Consider the following 20,706-nt stretch of genomic DNA (forward strand, 5'->3'; position numbering starts at 1 on the left):
TGACCCTCCACCAATTAAAAACAACAGATTTTCATTAAAAAGCCACCAAAGGGGTCCCCCCACACATTCATGTCACACCCTGATATTTATTGGTTATGAACAACCATAGCTTACAAATGTCCATGAATTGGATTTATTTTCTCAAAGCAGATTTTTTTAAGTGATATTAAAGATTGATTTATTTTTAATAACAAATAAGTCATACTTACATGCTCTGTGCAATGGTTTTGCACAGAGCAGCCCCGTGCCTCCAGTTCATGGGTCCCCCGCCTACACTCCTGGCCTCTCCCTCCTGTCTAGCGCCCCTATAACACGCAGCTTGCTATGGGGGCACCTGAGCGGGATCACTCCCGAGCCACTGCTCTGTATGTCCACTCACACACGAAGTGTGGCTTGGCCTCACACTTGATCCCTCCTCAGTGGTTTATTGGCTGTGATTGACAGTAGCGGCAGTGAATGATTCAAAAAGGGAGATACCCGGGAGAGCTGGGACTTTCGTGTATAACGCTGGATCGGGATGGGGCTTAGGTAAGTATTTAGGGGTGCTGGGGGACTGCTGCATACAGGTTTTTTACCTTTCCTGCATAGAATGCATGAAGTTAAAAAACCTTGAGGCTTTACAACTGCTTTAAATCTTTCACAACACTATATCTTTGTGATTAAGTTTTATATTTTTTATTGTTGCAGCAGCAAACTACGAATACATTTTTCTCTTCCTAGTTACTATATTTTCAGGACCCCATACAACTGTTATACACACACAATCTCATTTAGGGTCAGTTCACACCACAAAAACACACTCCATATGCATTCTGGATACTTTTTTGGCTTAAAGTTCACACCACACTCTGTTCCGGTGAAGTTTTGATGCAGTTTGCTATGTTCCATTACAGTTCTGTGCAGAAAAAATGCACCATGTTCTACTTTTTTTTTCTGAACTGGAAACAGACTGGAACTGACTGCACTGGTGTGAACTAGGTCATTGGAATACATGGAAAACACTGTGCATGCATTTTTAATGCAGAAAAAAAACACACTGGACTGCAGCTAATGTGAACTAGCCCTTAGGCTAGATTCACACCTTGTGGTTGTGGGTGTAGGCCAGCATGTACATCACAGCTGTTCCTGCTCCAGCAATCACCCACAGCCAAACTGTGCTGCTCCTTTGCAGACATGCAGGGCTACATTCTTAATGGCACTCCTACCTCCTACATATCTTAAACCACAACACGTTTTCGGGTGTGGGAAATCACATGGTGTATAAGCACCATGTAATTTCCCTGTAGCTCCATTTTAAATAAAGGTGCAGGAAACTTTTTCTGCATGAAAATGCAGACACAGCAGCCCAGTGAAATGAATGGGCTGCTGTGCCCACACAAATGCAGCTCTCAGAGCTTCAAAAGATAAGAACCTAGCCTCAATCATATCATTAGTATTTTACACTCCAGTTTTGGATCCTCATCCTTATTTCAGATCACATCCACATACATCTATATTGTTGAGCCTTTATGCATTCATGGTCTCCTCTAATTTCATTGACCACCGAAATCCACATTAATGAGTAAAACGTATCTCCTCTACTTCACACACAGGTGTGGTGTGCATGTGATTTCCCAACAACTTCACTCAAAGATTAACAATTGGAGTGGATTCAACTACAGTCCACCATCCAATGCTTATAAATATAGCTAGCATCTAATGTTTAATGTATGGTGTAATATGCTGCCTTCAGCTTCAGCTTCTTTAGTCAGTGATCCATTAGCAATATAGTCTAAGCACAGACTCTAATTCTTGCATAATATGAACATGCACCTTTCACATCATGTTTGATGCAAATCTGCTGAGATTTTCTACATTGTAATAACAGTTCACACATACACTATATTGCCAAAAGTATTGGGACACCCCTTCAAATCATTAGATTCAAGTGTTCCAATCACCTCCATGGCCACAGGTGTATAAAATCAATCAAGACATGCAGACTGCTTCTACAAACATTTGTGAAAGAACAGGTCTCTCTCAGGAGCTCAATGAATTCAAGCCTGGTACCGTGATAGGTTGCCACCTGTGAAGTAAAGCCATCCGTGAAATTTCCTTGCTACTAATTATTCTATGGTCAACTGTTAGTGGTTTTATAACAAAGTGGAAGTAACTGGGAACAACAGCAACTCAGCCACAAAGTGGTAGGCCATGTAAAATGACAGAGTGGGGTCAGTGTATGCTGAAGCGCATAGTGCGCAGAAGTCGCCAACTGTCTGCAGAGTCAATAGTTAAAGACCTCCAAACTTCCTGTGGCCTTCACATTAGCACAACAAAAAAGCATAGAAAGCTTAAAGGAATGGTTTCCATGGCCGAGCAGCTGCATCCAAGCCTTACATCACCAAGTGCAATGCAAAGCGTAAAGCACACCTTCACTGAAATCTAGAGCAGTGGAGACGTGTTCTCTGGAGTGATGAATCACACTTCTCTGTCTGGCAATCCAATGGACTTTTCTGAGTTTGGCGGTCACCAGGAAAACGGTACTTGCTTGACTGTATTGTTCCAAGTGTAAAGTTTGGTGGAGGGGGAATTGTGGTGTGGAGATGTGTTTCAGGGGTTGAGCTTGGCCCCTTAGATCCAGTGAAGGGAACTCTTAAGACATCAGCATACCAAGACATTTTGGACAATTTCCTGCTCCCAACTTTGTGGGAACAATTTGGGGATGGCCCCTTCCTGTTCCAACATAGGTGCACACCAGTGCACAAAGCAAGGTCCATAAAAACATGGATGACAAGTTTGCGGTGAAGGAACTTAACTGGCCTGCACAAAGTCCTGACCTCAACCCGATAGAACACCTTTGGGATAATTTAGAGTGGACACTGCAAGCCAGGCCTTCTTGTCTGACATCAGTGCCTGACCTGACAAATGTGCTTTTGGAAGAATGGTCAAACCTTCCCATAGACACTCCTAAACCTTGTGGACAGCCTTCCCAGAAGAGTTGAAGCTGTTATAGCCGCAAAGGGTGGGCCAACTCAGTATTGAACCCCACGGACTGAGATTGCCGTTAAAGTTCATGTGTGTGTAAAGGCAGGTGTCCCAATACGTTTGGCAATATAGTGTATCTTGGTTCAGCCTCCTATTGGTACTTTGAAACATGTGTAGTATGTATGTGGTCTCCCTCCATGCAATCTACCATTTAGTGCTTTTACCTATGCTTTGCATCTTATATTGCATATACTGCATGTAAAGCTATGTCCACCATAATTAGTCATATAGTTCAAGCACAAACTCTAAAATTCATGCACAACGTGAACATGCACCTCTCTCATCATGTTTTCATGCAAACTTGCTGAGATTTTTCCATGCTTTAATTACAGTCAGCTCCTCTATATGTGCAGCTTCTTTCAGCTACTTCTCACACAATTATAATGTGCATGTGGTCTTTCACTATACAATCTCAAAACTGTAAGATAGCAAAGAAAAGATAATAGGTGTTTTATTGCTTTCCATTATAATCCAAAAACTAAATGCCTTTAGTTATACTTTATAGCTATATATAGGCTTTGTATATACATGTAAATGAAAGCCATCGGCTTTGTGTACAAGTTATTGTGGTGTATTACTGTTGTGGATTGACATTATGCAAAAACAAGATTAAAAAAACTAAATTAAAGTGACTCTACTACTAGGAAAAACATTAAAAAAAAGATTAGTCCATAAAGTAAATAGTTATATCTCTCCTCTGCCTCTACCCATGCTGTTGATCTTCACTTTGTTCCAGACCTAAGCTTGCTGAAAAATCTTCAGCATCCAACACTTCCTGAAATGTTGGACTCTTGGTCCTCTAATGCCTGCTGTGGGGTTCATCTCCTACCACCTCTGTTACTACAGGACATTGGATATTTGTATTGTTTGAAATGACTTGTTTCTACATTTAGTTTGTTATAACATAGCCAAATCTGCTTATTGTATTCTCTGCTTCCTGTTTTGAAGTGCTAGCCAAGAGTTGTGTTTCAAGTATTTTGTATGTATTTATTTATTAAGTTTTTTTTTAATTTGGGAAATAAGCACATATATAGTACAACATTAGCACAGTAATAACCAGAAGGTTTTATGCAAACTGTTCATACACTTAGTAGAATAAATGCTTTGCTTCAATAAGATTCTTGAATTCTGAAGGCCTGCTTTTCATAGTTAGGAACAAAGCTCCACTAACTGCTCATATTTATTACTGAACCTTTTTAGTAGCATGCCAACAATATACAAAACCAATCTGCACCTTTGCAGAGGATAAGCAAATGCAAATTAACAGGACATGTCTTCTAAATGGTTAAAATTCTGTTTAATAGAGTACAGAGATTTGCAAACCAGTTTGTTAAAGTTATTTTTTATATGTTGTCTATATAACTCCTTAAAGAAGGCTTGACCAGTATTACTTGTGGTCCCTTGTGGGCAAGCATTAGAAAGTAATATTACACATTCTTCTAGAATTAACTTTAGCAACTAGGCACTTACCAAACACAAGTTTCAGAAATACAGTTGGCATACACAGCTTACATTCATTTAGTAGTTTTCCACTGTCAATTTTTTTAAAGTGGGACACACATGAAGGGGAATCTCCACTCACACACAAAAATAGGTAAATATTGGGCTTCCTTGGAAGCAGCCCTTGTGTGTGCACATGAGCAGATGTCCAGGGAAACCCACGCATGTGCAGATGTGTGACAGGGCTCTCTTGGGACCTGATCCTTGCTGCATATCTGTGCACATGCAGGGGTCAGGGAGAAAGACTTGTCTAGGCAAAAAAAAGAGGAACAGCACAAATAAAGCAATGCAAAAAAAAAATTACTCTAAACAGATTTGCTGGGTTGCTGTGATCTGCTGAGGGACTGGTATGCTGATTACATGCAGAAAAGTTCCTTCTTTCCATCAGGTTATCTCTCTCTCATGAATGGGGCTCTGTCCCTACCAACTTTCCTCATATTTCCAAGCTCACCGAAATGACTCAGCAGGGGCTATATATCGCCTTTCCTGCCAAGATAGCCATCCAAATCCCGTGAGAACTCATGGTCCGATCAGACACAGGCTCCTGCAAGATGGTAGCCAGAGTTCATGGCTGAGGACACTCTGGTGTCACCCCTGACTTTCCTTTTGAAGACAAAACAAAAGGGAAGACATTTAGTGTTAGAAAGTGAAAACTACACCAGAAATTTCATTGGAGGAAAACAGTGCAGGACCAACACTCCTGGTAAATGTAAAAGCCAGAGGCAAAAGTGGTTTACATCATCTTAAAGCGGAGCTTAAAGTAGAATTCCAGTGTAATTTCCTGATTAGGAAATATCTAATGCAAGGCCTCCATTCCACCAAAAAAAAAGCCCTACTGAAATAATTGCACTGTACACGTTTGTTCATATTTTTATTGTGCTATGCGAAATACATAATAGGTCTGTTAAAAAATAATTAGTGGTTGATGTGTAAAGCATATGCAATTTGCAATGGTCATGGCCTACATGTAACCTATCATATGTGAAAAGATATGACTGCCATTGCTAAATGTCTTGTGCAATTTCTTGTTTGCTAGGCTAGACTCCCTCTGGACTAGTAAATTCAGTTTCAAAAAGCTGAATTAAGCATGTGGCAAGTGAAATTAAAGCTTTACATACTTAGTATACTTGTTCAAGGAGAGCAATCTCAAAGCCAGAAGGTCAACATGGCAGCTAGCATTTTCCCTAGCGGATCAGCAATGGCAGCTTTTTTTTCTCCTATGAAATGTTTCCTTAAACTAGAAGACATGTATAGTTTGAAAATTTTGAGGACTGATTGACTTGGAGAAAATTACATTGCTTTGTTCAGAATATTGTTAAGCTGAACTAAACTCATGCTTACATTAGGCAAGAAGACTTCTTGATCTCATCCAACTGAAAGGAAATGAAGCCGCAAGATGCCTACTAGAGTTCATCCACAATTTAGAGGAAGGAACGATAGCGCAAGTCACAGACGGTAACCTGAATTCCTAGTAAAATGTAGTTACTAAATTTGCCATGCTACATCAGCTGAAGGTCAACATAGTGCCTAGTTGGGAGATGGGCCTCTGATAATTCATTATTTACATTGTAATTAGCCTGTTTATTTATTTTTACAGAATTTAATTTAGTATTCTCATTCAACGTTATATATTTGTAACACAAATTATTGTATTTGCTTAGGCAGGGATACTACTTGGATTTATAAATAAATTAGTGTAGCGCTAAACATTCAAATAAGACTGGACCACTATAAATAATAATACATAATAAATAAATACTGTGATAAGTGCTGTGATCCTCTCAGTGCTCTTAGACCACTAAATACCCTCGTACATATACATCACAATATATTTTTTATGGAATGTGAGTATATTGCTTTATTTGTAATAGAGTGATATGTACGAGGGTATTTAGTGGTCTAAGAGCACTGAGAGGATCACAGCACTTATCACAGTATTTATTTATTATGTATTATTATTTATAGTGGTCCAGTCTTATTTGAATGTTTAGCGCTACACTAATTTATTTATATTTGGACACTGTTTTGGGTATCGGTTTGAGTGTTAGCTGCATATCAATTAGGAGGGGGGTTTTCCATAGAAGCGCAGGAGGATTCACAATAATCTATACTACTTGGATTACCCTGGTTAGTTCAGATATCTGAAAGCATGTGGCATAAAATATTTTTGTTGTTTTTAGTTCCTGGTTATGGCTGACAGGTTTTATTATACTTTCTGGCATGTCCTGTTTGTCTGCCCATGCTTCCTTTTACACCTTTCATCAGACACCACCCCATAATAAATCTGTGGATACAAAGCTAGGAACTGATAGTTCTAGGAGCAGGACTCACAGGTACAAGTGCTTAACCACAAGCCTACAGGGCACTTATACCCCCTTCCTGCCCATGCCAATTTCCAGCTTCCAGCACTGTCACACTTTGAATGACAATTGCGCGGTCATGCAACACTGTACCATTATGAAATTTTTATCATTTTTTTGAGACAGAGCTTTATTTTGGTGGTATTTAATCACCTCTGGGTTTTTGCACTGATGGGCACAGATGAGGAGGCACTGGCAGGTGGCACTGATGGGCATTGACAGGCATCACTAATGGGCACTGAAAGGTAGCACTAATATATGGCACTGATAGGCAGCACTGACTGGCACTGATAAGCAGCACTGACTGGCACTGTTAGGTGGCACTGACTGGCACTGTTAGGCGGCACTGATTGGCACTGATAGGCGGCACTGGCAGGCACTGATAGGCGGCACTGACAGGCACTGATAGGCGGCACTGACTGGCACTGATAGGTGTCACTGATTGGGTGACACTGAAAGGCAGCTCAGATGGGCACTGATATGTGGCATTATTGTGTACTGGTAGGCACTGATATGTAGCATTGATGTGGCACTGATGGGCACTAGCACGTGGCACTGATGAGCACTGATAGGCGGCACTGACTGGCACTGATAGGTGTCACTGATTGGGTGACACTGAAAGGCAGCTCAGATGGGCACTGATATGTGGCATTATTGTGTACTGGTAGGCACTGATATGTAGCATTGATGTGGCACTGATGGGCACTAGCACGTGGCACTGATGAGCACTGACAGGTGGCACTGATGGACACTGACAGGTGGCACTGCTGGGGCTACACTGATCATCAAGGCACACTGATCATCAGTGCTCTGATGATCAGTGTAGATGTCCCCGGCTCTCCTGTAGATGTGTAGATGTCCCCGGCTCTCCTCTCCTCTTGAGCTGTCAGCGTGACAGCTCGTAAGGAGAGAAATGCCGATAATCGGCATTTCCCTGTTTACATGTGTCCAGCTGTGATTGGACACAGCTGATCATATGACCGAGCCAACATCTTCGGCTCTTTCCATGGATCGGTGATACGCTGTGTCCGAGGGACACAGCGCACGTCTGATTGCCGTGCTGCACGCTCCCTGAGCCGCGCATGCGCGTTGAGAATGGGAGGACGTCATATGACGTCCTCCCAGAATGAGAGAACCACCTTGCGCCCGTCATTGGACTATATGGCGGGCGGGAGGTGGTTAAAGGCCACCAATTCTAAACAACGACCCTAACACCTAAGCCTTGCCCTAACACTTAAAGAATAATTTCAGGCATTGATATGTTATACATAGGTATATTGGTCCAGCTTGGAACAAAGGGGGGTCTCCTCCAGACATCATCGCCACTTGTGAAAACAGAAGGGGTAATACCCCTGTCATTTTATTTTCTGCTGTGCTTGTTTTTACTTCTATGCAGCAAAACAATGTTTTTTTTTCAAAGTTAAATACACTTTAATGGGAAGCAAGGGATATTCTCTGTCACTCACTAGCAAGTAGCAGAAGGCTGTAATCAGGTCATTGAGATCAAGGAGGTCCTTGAGAAGCACCCACTGCTATACCATGGGGGAATTAATACTGTTTTGTATTGCTGTGTGCTGATTTGTTCTTGATTGTTATCTATTTTGCATTGAACATGGAAGGCAGTGGGCAAGACTGCAGGAGCGCAGTGCTTCCCAATCTCAACTGACCTTATAGGTTGGACCTTCTTTAGTTCCTCGGTACATACTGAACACCTCTATCAGCAATTAACCATAATCCCAAATTAAAAGAACTTCATAGTCTCAGTCTAATACTTCCAACACACTGTATTCTCACTAGTTAAGTGCTAACAATGCAACACCTACAGTAGGTAAAATAATTATTTGAACCCCTCCAGATTTTGTAAGTTTGCCCACTTACAAAGAAATGAAGGGTCTATCATTTTTATCATAGGTGTATTTTAAATGACAGAGGCAGAATATCAACCAAATATCCAGAAAAAAACACAATACAAATGTTATACATTGAGTTGCGGTTCAGTGAGTAAAATCAGAATTTGAGCCCCAAGCAAAACATGACTTATTACTGGGTGGAGAAACCCTTGTTGGTAAGCACAGAAGTAAGACATTTCTTATAGTTGGTTACTATGTTTGAACACATCTCAGGAGGGATTTTAATCCACCTTTCTTTACAGATCTTCTCTAAATCCTTAAGATTTCTTGACTGTCTTATGCACCTTTGGCCATTAGATTGCGCAAACCAAATAGGGGCAAAAAAGAAAAAAGAAAGGAGGGAAAAGATTAACAGACTTCTAAGTGAAATATTTGATCTTGAACAGGCCCATAAAAAGAAAATAACTAAGGAGTTAATGCAAAAAATAATAAAGAAGAAAGAAGAATTAGAAAATGTAATGGAGGAAGAAAAATGAAGAGTCTTTAATAAAGTAATAAGTGAGAGGTATAGATGGGGAGATAGGCCGGGAAAGTATTTAATGAGAACTCTAAGAAAAAAGAAAAGTAGGAATTACATAGAAAAAATAAGAAATCCCAAGGGTGAATTGGTGCACTCAACTAGAGAAATCGCGGGAGTATTTAAGGACTAGTATAGTAAGTTATATAATATAATACCCCAGGATATTTTAAATAAAGCTGAAATAGTAAATAGAGAAAAAAGAAGAACATACTTAAGAAAATCAGGGTTATCAAAATTAAGTGAAATACCATTGAACTCTTTAGAATTAGAAATTACGTCAGAGGAAATAAAAACAGCATTAAAAAGTACTGCGGTGGGGAAAAGTCTGGGCCCAGATGGGTATTCGGTAAGATACTACAAAAAATATAAAGAGTTGTTAATACCTAAGTTGAAGATATATATGAACGCTTTGGGAGGAGAGATGGAAATAAGGGGAGAATCTTTGCAGGCTAATATAGTTTTAATCCACAAGGAAGATAAAGACCCCACCCAGTGTGCAAGTTATAGACCAATTGCGCTGCTGAATGTAGATACCAAATTGTACGGTAAGGTATTGGCAATTAGGCTGAAGGAGCTGATGCCGGAGTGGATACATGGGGACCAGGTGGGGTTTGTCCCGGGGAGAGAGGGAAGAGACAACGGCTTGAGATCGTTGCTGCTTATACAGGAAGGAAAAAAGGGAAAGCCCCGGTGGTACTGTTGTCAATTGATGCCGAGAAAGCATTTGATAGAGTGAGTTGGGGATTTATGATGGATACCCTGGAGGTGTTGGGATTGGGGGACAGAATGAGAAAATGGATTGGAAGGTTATATAGAGGGCCTACAGCCGCTATTATGGTTAATGGAGGAAGATCTGAGCTTTTCGGGATGTCAAATGGAACAAGACAGGGATGCCCACTATCCCCATTGTTGTATGTTTTATCATTGGAGCCATTATTGTCAACAATAAGGAAGAACATAGATATAAAGGTTATTTGGATAGGAGTTGGAGAACATAAGGTGGCAGCCTATGCGGACGACTTGATGTTCTATGTTGGAAATCCTAGGTTATCACTCCCAAATCTAATGAAAACATTGAAGGAATATGGGGAATTATCAAATCTGAAAATTAACATGACAAAAACTGAAATCTTAAATATAAATATTAAAAATAGTGAAAAAGAAAAAATACAAGAAGAATTCCCCTTTGTTTGGAGAGAAAAAGAATTAAAGTACCTAGGGATAAAATTGTCAACCTCAACTAAAAACCTGTATAAAGATAATTATATTTCACTATTAAACAAGCTTAAGGAGGAGGTGAAGAGAATGGGGAGTGGAAATACGTCCTGGATAGGCCGCATAAACTTGATAAAAATGATAATTGTGCCCAAAGTCTTATATAAATTTCAAATGATTCCAATTAAACTTCCAGAGGCATATTTTAAAGAACTTAAAAAAGTGATAATGAGATATATATGGAGGAACAAAAAACCTAGAATGTGCTATGAAATGTTGACTAGAACTAAGGAGAGAGGTGGTTTGGGTGTACCAGATTTTAAGAGATATTACAAAGCGGTGATAATTGCGAGAATTTTTGATTGGACCCATAACCCAGGGAAAAGCTGGGTTAAAATTGAAAATACACTAAGTGGAACAAATTTAAGTAGAATTATATGGGTGCCTGCACAATATAGGGGATTAGATACTAACACAAAATTTTTTTGACTTTTTGCTATTAGCATGTCCAGTATAAAAATGTAAAAATCAAATTTCGACAGACATTTAGGCCAAAATGTATTCTGCTACATGTCTTTGCTAAAAAAAAAATCCCAATACGTGTAAATTAATTGGTTTACGTGAAAGTTATAGCGTCTACAAATGGCAGTATATATACTGGAATTTTTTCCATACAAAGCAGCGTGCAGAAGCTGACAGGGGAGAGATCCGTATTGTTTACATACAGACCTCTCCCCCCATCAGTGATGCTCAGCAATCGCTAGTTGCCGGTGGGGTATCACCGGCTGGGATCCGGTGATCGACAGCTGAGGCCACCAATGGCGCAAAGGTAGGGCACGTGCATGCCCCCTACCCAGAAATATAAAGTCACATATATACAGTTGCAAGAAAAAGTATGTGAACCCCTTGGGATTACGTGGAGTTTTGCATGAATTGGTCATAAAATGTGCTCTGAACGTCATCTAAGTCACAACAATAGAAGAACACAGTCTGCTGAACATAATACTACACAAACATTAGATGTTGCCATGGTTTAATTGCACATAACATGTAAACATTCACAGTGCAGGGAGGAAAAAGTATGTGAGGCCCTAGCTTAATGACTTCTCCCAGAGCTAATTGGAGCCAAGAGTGAGCCAACCTTGACTCCAATCAGTGTGATGATATTGGATGTGTTGCTGACAGCTGTCCTGCCCTTAAAAAACACACACCTGTTTTGGGTTTACCGGTTTCAAGAAGCACTGTCTGATGTGAACCATGCCTCGCAGAAAAGAGCTCTCAGAAGACCTACGATCAAGAATTGTTGACTTGCAAGAAGCTGGAAAGGGTTACAAAAGTATCTCCAAAAGCCTTGATGTTCATGTGTCCACGATCAGACAGACTGTCTACAAATGGAGAAAGTTTAGCACTGTTGCTACTCTCCCTAGGCATGGTCGTCCTGTAAAAATGACTGCAAGAGCACAGCGCAGAATGCTGCAGGAGGTAAAGAAGAATCCCGGAGTGTCAGCTAAAGACCTACAGAAATCTCTGGCACATGCTAACATTTTTGTTGACACATCTACAATAAGGAAAACATTAAACAAGAATGGAGTACATGGGAGGACACCACGGAGGAAGCCATTGCTGGCCAAAAAGAAGATTGCAGCACGTTTGAAGTTTGCAAAAGAGCACCTGGATGTTCCACAGCACTACTGGCAAAATATACTGTGGACAGATGAAACCAAGATTGAGTTGTTTGGGAAGAACACACAACACTATGTGTGGAGAAAAAAAGGCACAGCACACCAACATCAAAACCTCATCCCCACTGTGAAACATGGCGGAGGGAGCATCATGGTTTGGGGCTGCTTTGCTGCCTCAGGACCTGGACGGATTGTTGTCATTGATGGGAAAATGAATTCCAGAGTTTATCAAGACATTTTGCAGGAAAACGTATGACCATCTGTCTGCCAACTGAAGCTCCGCAGAGGATGGGTGATGCAACAGGACAATGACCCAAAGCATACAAGTCATTCAACAAAACAATGGCTGCAACAGCACAGAATACGCCTTCTGGAGTGGCCCAGTCAGAGTCCTGACCTCAACCCAATTGAAACGCTGTGGCATGACCTTAAGAGAGCGATTCACACCAGACATCCCAAGAATATTGCTACACTGAAAAAGTTTTGTGAAGAGGAGTGATCCAAAATGACTCCAGATCGTTGTGCAGGTCTGATCTGCAACTACAGGAAACGTTTGGTTGAGGTTATTGCTGCCAAAGGAGGGTCAACCAGTTATTAAGTCCAAAGGTTCACATACTTTTTCCTTCCTGCACTGTGAATGTTTACATGTTATGTGCAATTAAATCATGGCAACATCTAATGTTTGTGTAGTATTATGTTCAGCAGACTGTGTTCTTCTATTGTTGTGACTTAGATGACGTTCAGAGCACATTTTATGCCCAATTCATGCAAAACTCCACGGAATCCCAAGGGGTTCACATACTTTTTCTTGCAACTGTATATGTGATTTTGCACAGCCCTGCTGCCCTGTAGCAGTAGTTCTACTATAGGACGGTCCGGGAGCGGTTAAAAACTCAAACCATCTCATTTTATTGTCTTGGAATAATGCCCTGGGATCAATGAAGGCAGTCTCACTGAGACTTGAGCGTAGGTAGCACCGTTCTGGCCTGACTGTTCGTTATCAGGTTTGGAAGAACCATTTGTGTGACTATAAGGGGAGATTTACTAAAACTTGTGCACAAAGAATCTGGTGCAGCTGTGCATGGTAGCCAATCAGTTTCAGCTTATTCAATTAAGCTTTGACAATAAAACTTGGAAGCTGACCCCCCTACTGACCCCAGGCCCTCGGGCAGTGCCCGAGTTTCCAAATGATCAGTCCGCCCCTGCATCTAAGGGACAAATAGAGACTGCTAGATCCAATTATTTCTCCCATGCCATTGAAAAAAAAATTAACAAATCTAGACAACTGTTCTGCAGCATTGATAGATTATTAAAACCTTGTTGTCCGTCCACATTACCAGCCTCAACACAGCTTTATAACACATAATTATAGTTTTTTCTCCTCAAAAATTGACAAAATCAATTGTGATCACACTCTTACCACAGAACACGTTTTTTCCACATCACTTCCAGACTCCCCCTTGTTTTACTAGTTCTTCTTTCTTCCAATTCTCTTTGTTTAACTTTGCATCTCTGATTAAATTGGTCTCTAATATAAAATCTTCCACCTGCATACTTGATCCTATTCACACCAATTTATTTAAATCTTGTTTTACTTCTCCATGCCCCATTATTCTCAATATAATAAATGACTCCCTTAGTACCGGTTTTGTAATAACGTCCTATGCTATACACTGTAGCTGATCCATACATTTGTGTTCTCTCAACTTGACTACTGCAATGCTCCACTCGCTGGTTGACCTAAATTCACTATTAATCGACTAGAATATGTACAAAATTCTGCAGCCAGAATCCTGACTAGGCCTGGTACAAGTGATCATATTACCCCTATTCTGGAGTTCTTGCACTGGCTATTAGTCAGATTTCGCATGTACTTTAAGATCCTCTTTCTCACCTATAATGCTCTTCATGACTTGGTACTCCAGTATCTCTCTGAACTTTTATTAACATAAGCCTAGTACACATGATGTGAAAATTGGATGAATGATTGCATATGGGTTTTTGCAAGCTACTCTCATAATGAATACGAGAGTGCTACTAAGCATACGAAAGTTCTCGTATGATCTAGTATATGTTCCCATGTGTGTAGCAATGTAACAGCATGTAATTGGAAGTGAGGTCATGTATGTATGACCCCTCTGCAGATAATTACCAAATTGTAGCAATAAGATTATCACTCCATTATTGCTATTATCATATTTCTATCCTTAAAACAGTATGTTTTTGTATTTAGGAGCTTTTTTGCTGTATACGAAGATTGTTTTCTTTGCCATTTTTTTTCTTCCGGTTAGTTTTCATGTTTTCAATCATGTGCGGTCTTGGTCACCCAATTTTTACAGACTTATACTGTACTGATTAATCTTACTTTGATTATCTTACAATAAAAATGTTTGTGCTTGTCCCTTCAAGTATTTTCGCATTAACTGTCGTAATCGGCACTTGAAAGCTGTGTACTGACAAATAGATTATCGGATGATCACTCCGACTGTGGTTTTTTTCGTCTCATGTTTTCATTGTGTGTACTAGACCTTAACCCCCCCGCTTGTAACCTCTGCTCCTTGAATTCTGGTCTTCTGTGTTTCCCCCATTCACCTACACTCGATGGGACACAGAGCTTTCTCCTGCTACGGCCCAGAACTCTGAAATTCGCTTCCAAAGAACATCATAGAGTCATCTTCTCTAAACTCATTCAAATCAAATCTAAAAACGAATTTCCTTTGTTTTATCCAGGGGCGGACTGACCATTTGGAAACTCGGGCACTGCCCGAGGGCCCGGGGTCAGTAGGGGGCCCCATGAGATGCCCCTGGTACCTTTTTCATAGGCTTTTTTGAGTTTGGGCAAGGACACAGGGGCCCCATGATCCCCTATTGCCCGGGGTCCCCATAAGTTGTCAGTCCGCCCCTGGTTTTATCCTGTGTTTTTGTTTCTCTTGTCTTTGTAAAGTGCTTTGAGAAGCTATCTTTAAAGGCGCTATATAAAATAAAGTTGTTTTTTTTATTATTATTATTATTATTTAACCAATTCTGCTTTCATACTTTTAATTTATTCCCCTAATGGACTTAGCTACTTTAATTTCTTGCTATTAGCCTTTTTATTTGGCAAGACCTGATTCTTTGATACACTGATCCCAGTTGTGTCCAATTCATATACAGCAAACAATTAGTTCCTGGTGATTGTGCCACCACTAAGTGCCCATATTAATCCATCACTCTTACGCCCTGAAGAAAGAAGAGGTCTGAGGTCTGAAAAGAGTACTGGCTGTTCTATGTTGTCTTCTTTTGGAGCTTTTGGAGTCTCAAACCTTTTGATTAGTGTTCTCATTGGACTTTGTACATGAGGATGTTACTTTTGTCTGTGTTCTCCTCACTTTCTGTTCTGGTAACAGGTGTCAAAGATTAGGATGACAAAAGAAATATCCTCAGTATGGACACTAGTATCATTCAAAACCTGGCGGGAGTTCTATCCCTTGCCCATCCACTGAAAAACAAAATAAAACTTTGGGATAAGTTGGGCTTATTTTTTGTCATACCTGATCCCTTTGCGGAGGAACCCTAACGATTAGCAGTGAATTGGATCCTACTTTATCCTGGTGACATTATCCTCTAGTCAACTGCTGGTAGCTCCCATGTCCTTTTGGTGCACTGTGCTGCAGCACAGCTTTTAAAAACTTTACACAAATAGAAGTTAGAGCTTTCAGTTTGCTCTCTACTTTTCTGGGAGTTCAAATATGAAGAAATATTCTGACTAAGTTGGCATTTGACCCTTATGCAATCATTTTTGATTTTTTTACTTTAGGAAATCTGTTGCAGAGACATTACGTACATCTTGATTTATTCAAAGAGTGATATATCGGGCAGGGAAATACTACTTCACTGAAATGTCAAACTACATTGCTAAGTAAAAAATAAGTACAAAACTTTATCTACTTTTTAACATAATTTGGCCTTACTTAGTAACATTGTAAATGTTGGTATACAATGAAACTATATTAAACTATACCCAAATAAACTTCTTCAGGTTAGATCCCAACTTCAGGTAAATAGAAAATTACTTTTTTTCTAGGGGAGAAACTAAACAGTTGTATTTACTTTACAGTGGAACAAATAACATTTATGGCAGTGCAGAAAGCAATGGCGTACAGTGGACAATTTAAAATAATCTTTTAGCATCTTAGAAAAACAATGTGACAGTTGAATGTGACCAACTGCTAGTAGCAACTACATTTTAGAAATAATTGAAAACACATTTTTCGCAAACCTTGTAGTTTATTTTTTTAATTGTATCTCTTTTAGATTGTCTGACATTTCATAAAAAATTGAAGAACACCATAAGTGCTCAAACAAGGTTTCTTAGCACCTACGATGGGACAGAAAACATGTGTCTAGAGGATGTCTATACAGAAAGTGTCTTGGAACTGTCAAGAACTAAACACATGTCAGATCATGGCAATGGCTTTCAGAGCACCCTGGGCCTTCATAACATTTTTAGTGATCAGGGAATTATAAATGAAAATGCTGATACCATAATAATTCTTGGAGATGCAGGCAGTGGCAAAAGCACATTGCTTCAACACATTCAACATCTCTGGGCACGTGGACAAGCTTTCCAAAAGTTTTGCTTCATTTTCCCCTTTAGTTGTAGAAGGTTGTGTTGTATTACAAAGCCAATTTGTCTAAAAGCTCTTCTTTTTGAACAATGTTGCTGGCCTGATCGACACCAGGAAGATATATTTCAATTCATCATAGATCATCCCAGTCAAGTCCTTATAACATTTGATGGATTTGATGAGTTAAAATTTTCTTTCACAGAGGAGAATAGGCACTGTTCTCCCATAGAACCTGCAAGTATTGCAAGCATTGTTTTTAACCTTATTGAAGGAAACCTAATGAAGGACTGCATGAAAATTGTTACAAGCAGGCCTGATGCTGTCACTATGCCATTAAGGAAATACATCAAGAAAGAAATCAACTTGAGGGGATTTTCAGAAGAAGGCATTGAGACATTTATAAGGAAACATCATGACAACCCTGACATATCCAGAGGTATCATTAGCTTGGTAAAAAACAGCTCGTCCCTTACTGGACTGTGCCATATTCCAGTCTTCTGTTGGATTATTTCAAAGTGTCATAAGGAACTTATAAACTATGACTACAAAACTCCCCAGACTATGACCGATATGTACATGCTGACTCTAAAACACTTTCTCTTACATGCTTCAACAAACTTAAAGCGAACACAAAATATTCTTTCAGAAAGAACTAACTCTGTCAAACACCTTGGTATGATAGCGCTCATTGGTCTTCACAAAGCTATGTATGTGTTTTCTCCCCAAGAGATTACCAAAGCAGGAATAACAGAAGATGATCTCTCTTTAGGTTTTCTTGTTATTTCCAAAAACCTTTTAGATGAAGGACAAACTTCTTTGCACTACTACGAGTTCCTTCATATCACATTTCAATGCTTCTTTGCTGCTCTGTACATTGTAATGAGTGATGATATGGACTCCTCTATATTATACCAACTATTTAAGTGGAATAAAAGGGAAACAAGGAACTCGCTTGTTGAAAGACTTCCTATGCCATGTGTACAACCTGTTTTTCAAAGACAAACTAAAATGAAGTTACAATACATAGAGATTAGAAATCTTCAAATTACAGCAACATTTGTAGCTGGGCTTTTTTCAGCTGTACTGAACAGTTTGTTAGTTGACTCATGGAAACCTGAAAAACTGACCAAAAAATGTAAAACCGTTAAAAAATGTTTGGCTAAAGCAATCCAAAAACACTTCAAGTCAATATCACCAGCGCTGCCATATGAGAAAAAAGCCATGCATGCCATGCCCGAGTTTGTCTGGCTTATAAAGTGCCTTTATGAAATGCAGGACATCACTTTGGCTGAGAGAGCTGTACAGGGTCTTGCAGTTGATCATCTGAAAATGACCTATTGTGGCATTGGTCCTGCTGAATGCACAGCATTGTCCTATGTACTAAAGCATTTAAAAAACCCAGTTGGTATACAATTGGACCACAATTCTGTTGGTGACACTGGAATTGAGCAGTTGATTCCCTGTCTTCATATCTGCCATGCTCTATAGTAAGTCTGTTTATGTATTATTTTTTTTTTAGTTCAATGTGTTTTTTATTTTATCTTTCAGGGTTACAATGGTATATTTATCATGTACAATAGCATAATTGCAAATACAGAACATCAAAGGGACATTAGTGGAATATCTACATATATGCATAAAAAAACTAAATATTGTATCCAAGGTCACCAAACTTGATTAGTTGGTTACATGACAAAGAAGCAGATGGTAATGTGGGAAGGATTAGGGTGAGGGAAGGAATATTGGTGCATAAGGGGAGAAAAGATAAAGGATAAAGGCATAAAATAATGTTTTTAGATGTCAAAACAATGTACCAAAATCATCTCAAATATTTAAAAAATCTTGCGAGCCAGAAGGCAGACAAAAATTTCTAATGTTGGATCGCAAACCTCTTAGCACATAACTACCAATGTGGTTAAACGAAAAATGAAAATATATTTAGTGTTGCGCTCTCAAACCTTCAATCCATATATAATTACTTAAATCATATTAACAAAAAATTCCTTTATCCAAAAAAATTTTTTGCAATTATTAGGAATGATGTGTATAAATAAACATAAATTCTAATATTCTTATACTCTGAATCTTCTAAATCAACTCAGATAAACCATGTGCATAGAACAGTGATAAACAAACAAATATAAAAAAATAATATAAATAAAATGTAGAAAATATATATAATATATATACTATATATATATAAAATAAATGTCCCAAAAAGTGACTTTGTGCTGGAAAATCTTCAATAATATTAAATCGGTGACTGCTTGTGAATCCTCCCTCAAGTGAAGATATGCGCTCACCTCATAGGAAGCCTGCAATTAGGCTATATAAGCTTGCGGTTCACCTCCTTTGGAACCTGCTTGTTGAGAACTCCTATTGCAAGATATCCATGGTATACGACATATGCTGTGGAATGAATCTCTTCTCCAGAGGGTGCTATTCCTCTATATTATCATCTCCATGCGGTTCTCCACATACAAAAAAGATCTCGACATGGTGCTTTATCGTTTTAAAAGCTTGACTTTTATTTGCTTTAAGGTATGGCACTCACATGTGTGCGGATAGTGGTAGTACAAATACGATCCCCGACTGCCGCTGACTGCTAGAGCTGTGTACTCGTGGTCCGGCAATCGGACTGACTCCCTCCGAGTGACGTTAACAGTCCCACCCCTACGCGTTACGCCACTGGTCACGTGGCTTCATCAGGGGGATTTGATTGGTCCGTCACTCGTATATTGCCGGCTTATAAAGCACGGCTCCGCCATTTTCTTGGCTATCTAATGGGGGCAGCCATTTTCCTGGAGATAAGTAGGACGCTATCATCCATAGTTACATATGATTTCAGTAACACTGTAATCATCCCGGAGGGGTACATAGCATCACAACCTCGCAGTCAGCACAGATATATCTAATCTTATCCAACAAAATGAGTACATCCCTATATGAAATATGCAAATATAAGCAAAATACAAAACATATGAAATTACATTACAATTTACAAAAATGCAATAATTTAATCCATGGTACAAGACAATTAATTATTAAAATAAAATGAAAAATATAAAAAATATAAAAAAATGTAATAAATAAAAAATATATATATATAAAAAATGAAAAATAAGAATAAAAATAAGAATAAAAATAATGATTGAAAAATATTCACTAACTTATATATTAATATATAAATGTGCTTATGATGACCTCCAATAATACTGAACTATGCACTGATTGAAGACTGGTTTAATAAGGTGTATGGGGAATACATAGTGGAAGCTGATCAGAGCAGAGTGACGTACTGATCCTGCCCCGATATGCCTCCAACACACCCTATCAAACTTCTATATATCAATATAAGACTAAATATATAATAGTGAATCTAGCGTATATTTCCCAATCTAAATATCACTGATAAAACATGATAAATCAAAATCTTTATTTAATCCTCCTGGCGCTAAACTGCCCAACTCATAAATCCAAAATGATTCTTTTTTACTTATTTCACGTACTAAATTATCCCCCCTCCAGTGTGGATAGTGTTTAGTGATACCCCAAAATTCTATTTTGTCTATATCTTGAATATGGTGTGTTTTGAAATGTACTGATAGATGATGGTATTTAAATCCAATATCTATATTGTGTACATGTTCTTGCATGCGTTCTTTCAGACTTCTCTTTGTACGACCTATATATAGATAATTGCAGGGACATTTTAAGGCATATACTACACCTGTACTGTCACAAGAAATGAATTGATCTATTTTATATTGTTTTCCGTTCCTTGGATTTGTAAATGACTCTCTATGTCTTGGATTCGAATGTGTTTTTCTACAACTGTAGCACCGACCACATTTATAAAACCCAGTTCCACTAAAGAAACTTAAAGTA

General features: G+C 39.1%; 1 protein-coding gene across 1 annotated transcript in view; it reads left to right on the forward strand.

Moving 5' to 3' along the window:
* NOD2 (nucleotide binding oligomerization domain containing 2) overlaps positions 1–20,706 on the forward strand; it is a 110,636-nt gene that overhangs the window by 37,436 nt on the left and 52,494 nt on the right. The window contains exons 3-4 of the mRNA XM_089689491.1: positions 5,871–5,979; positions 16,505–18,305. Coding sequence (XP_089545617.1) covers positions 5,871–5,979; positions 16,505–18,305 — 1,910 coding nt within the window. The remainder of the gene's footprint in view (positions 1–5,870; positions 5,980–16,504; positions 18,306–20,706) is intronic.

Source organism: Staurois parvus, unplaced genomic scaffold (genome assembly GCF_062004578.1).
Source record: "Staurois parvus isolate SC_StPar_1 unplaced genomic scaffold, SC_StPar_1.0 ptg000476l, whole genome shotgun sequence".
In the NCBI taxonomy this organism is placed as follows: Eukaryota; Metazoa; Chordata; class Amphibia; order Anura; family Ranidae; genus Staurois; species Staurois parvus.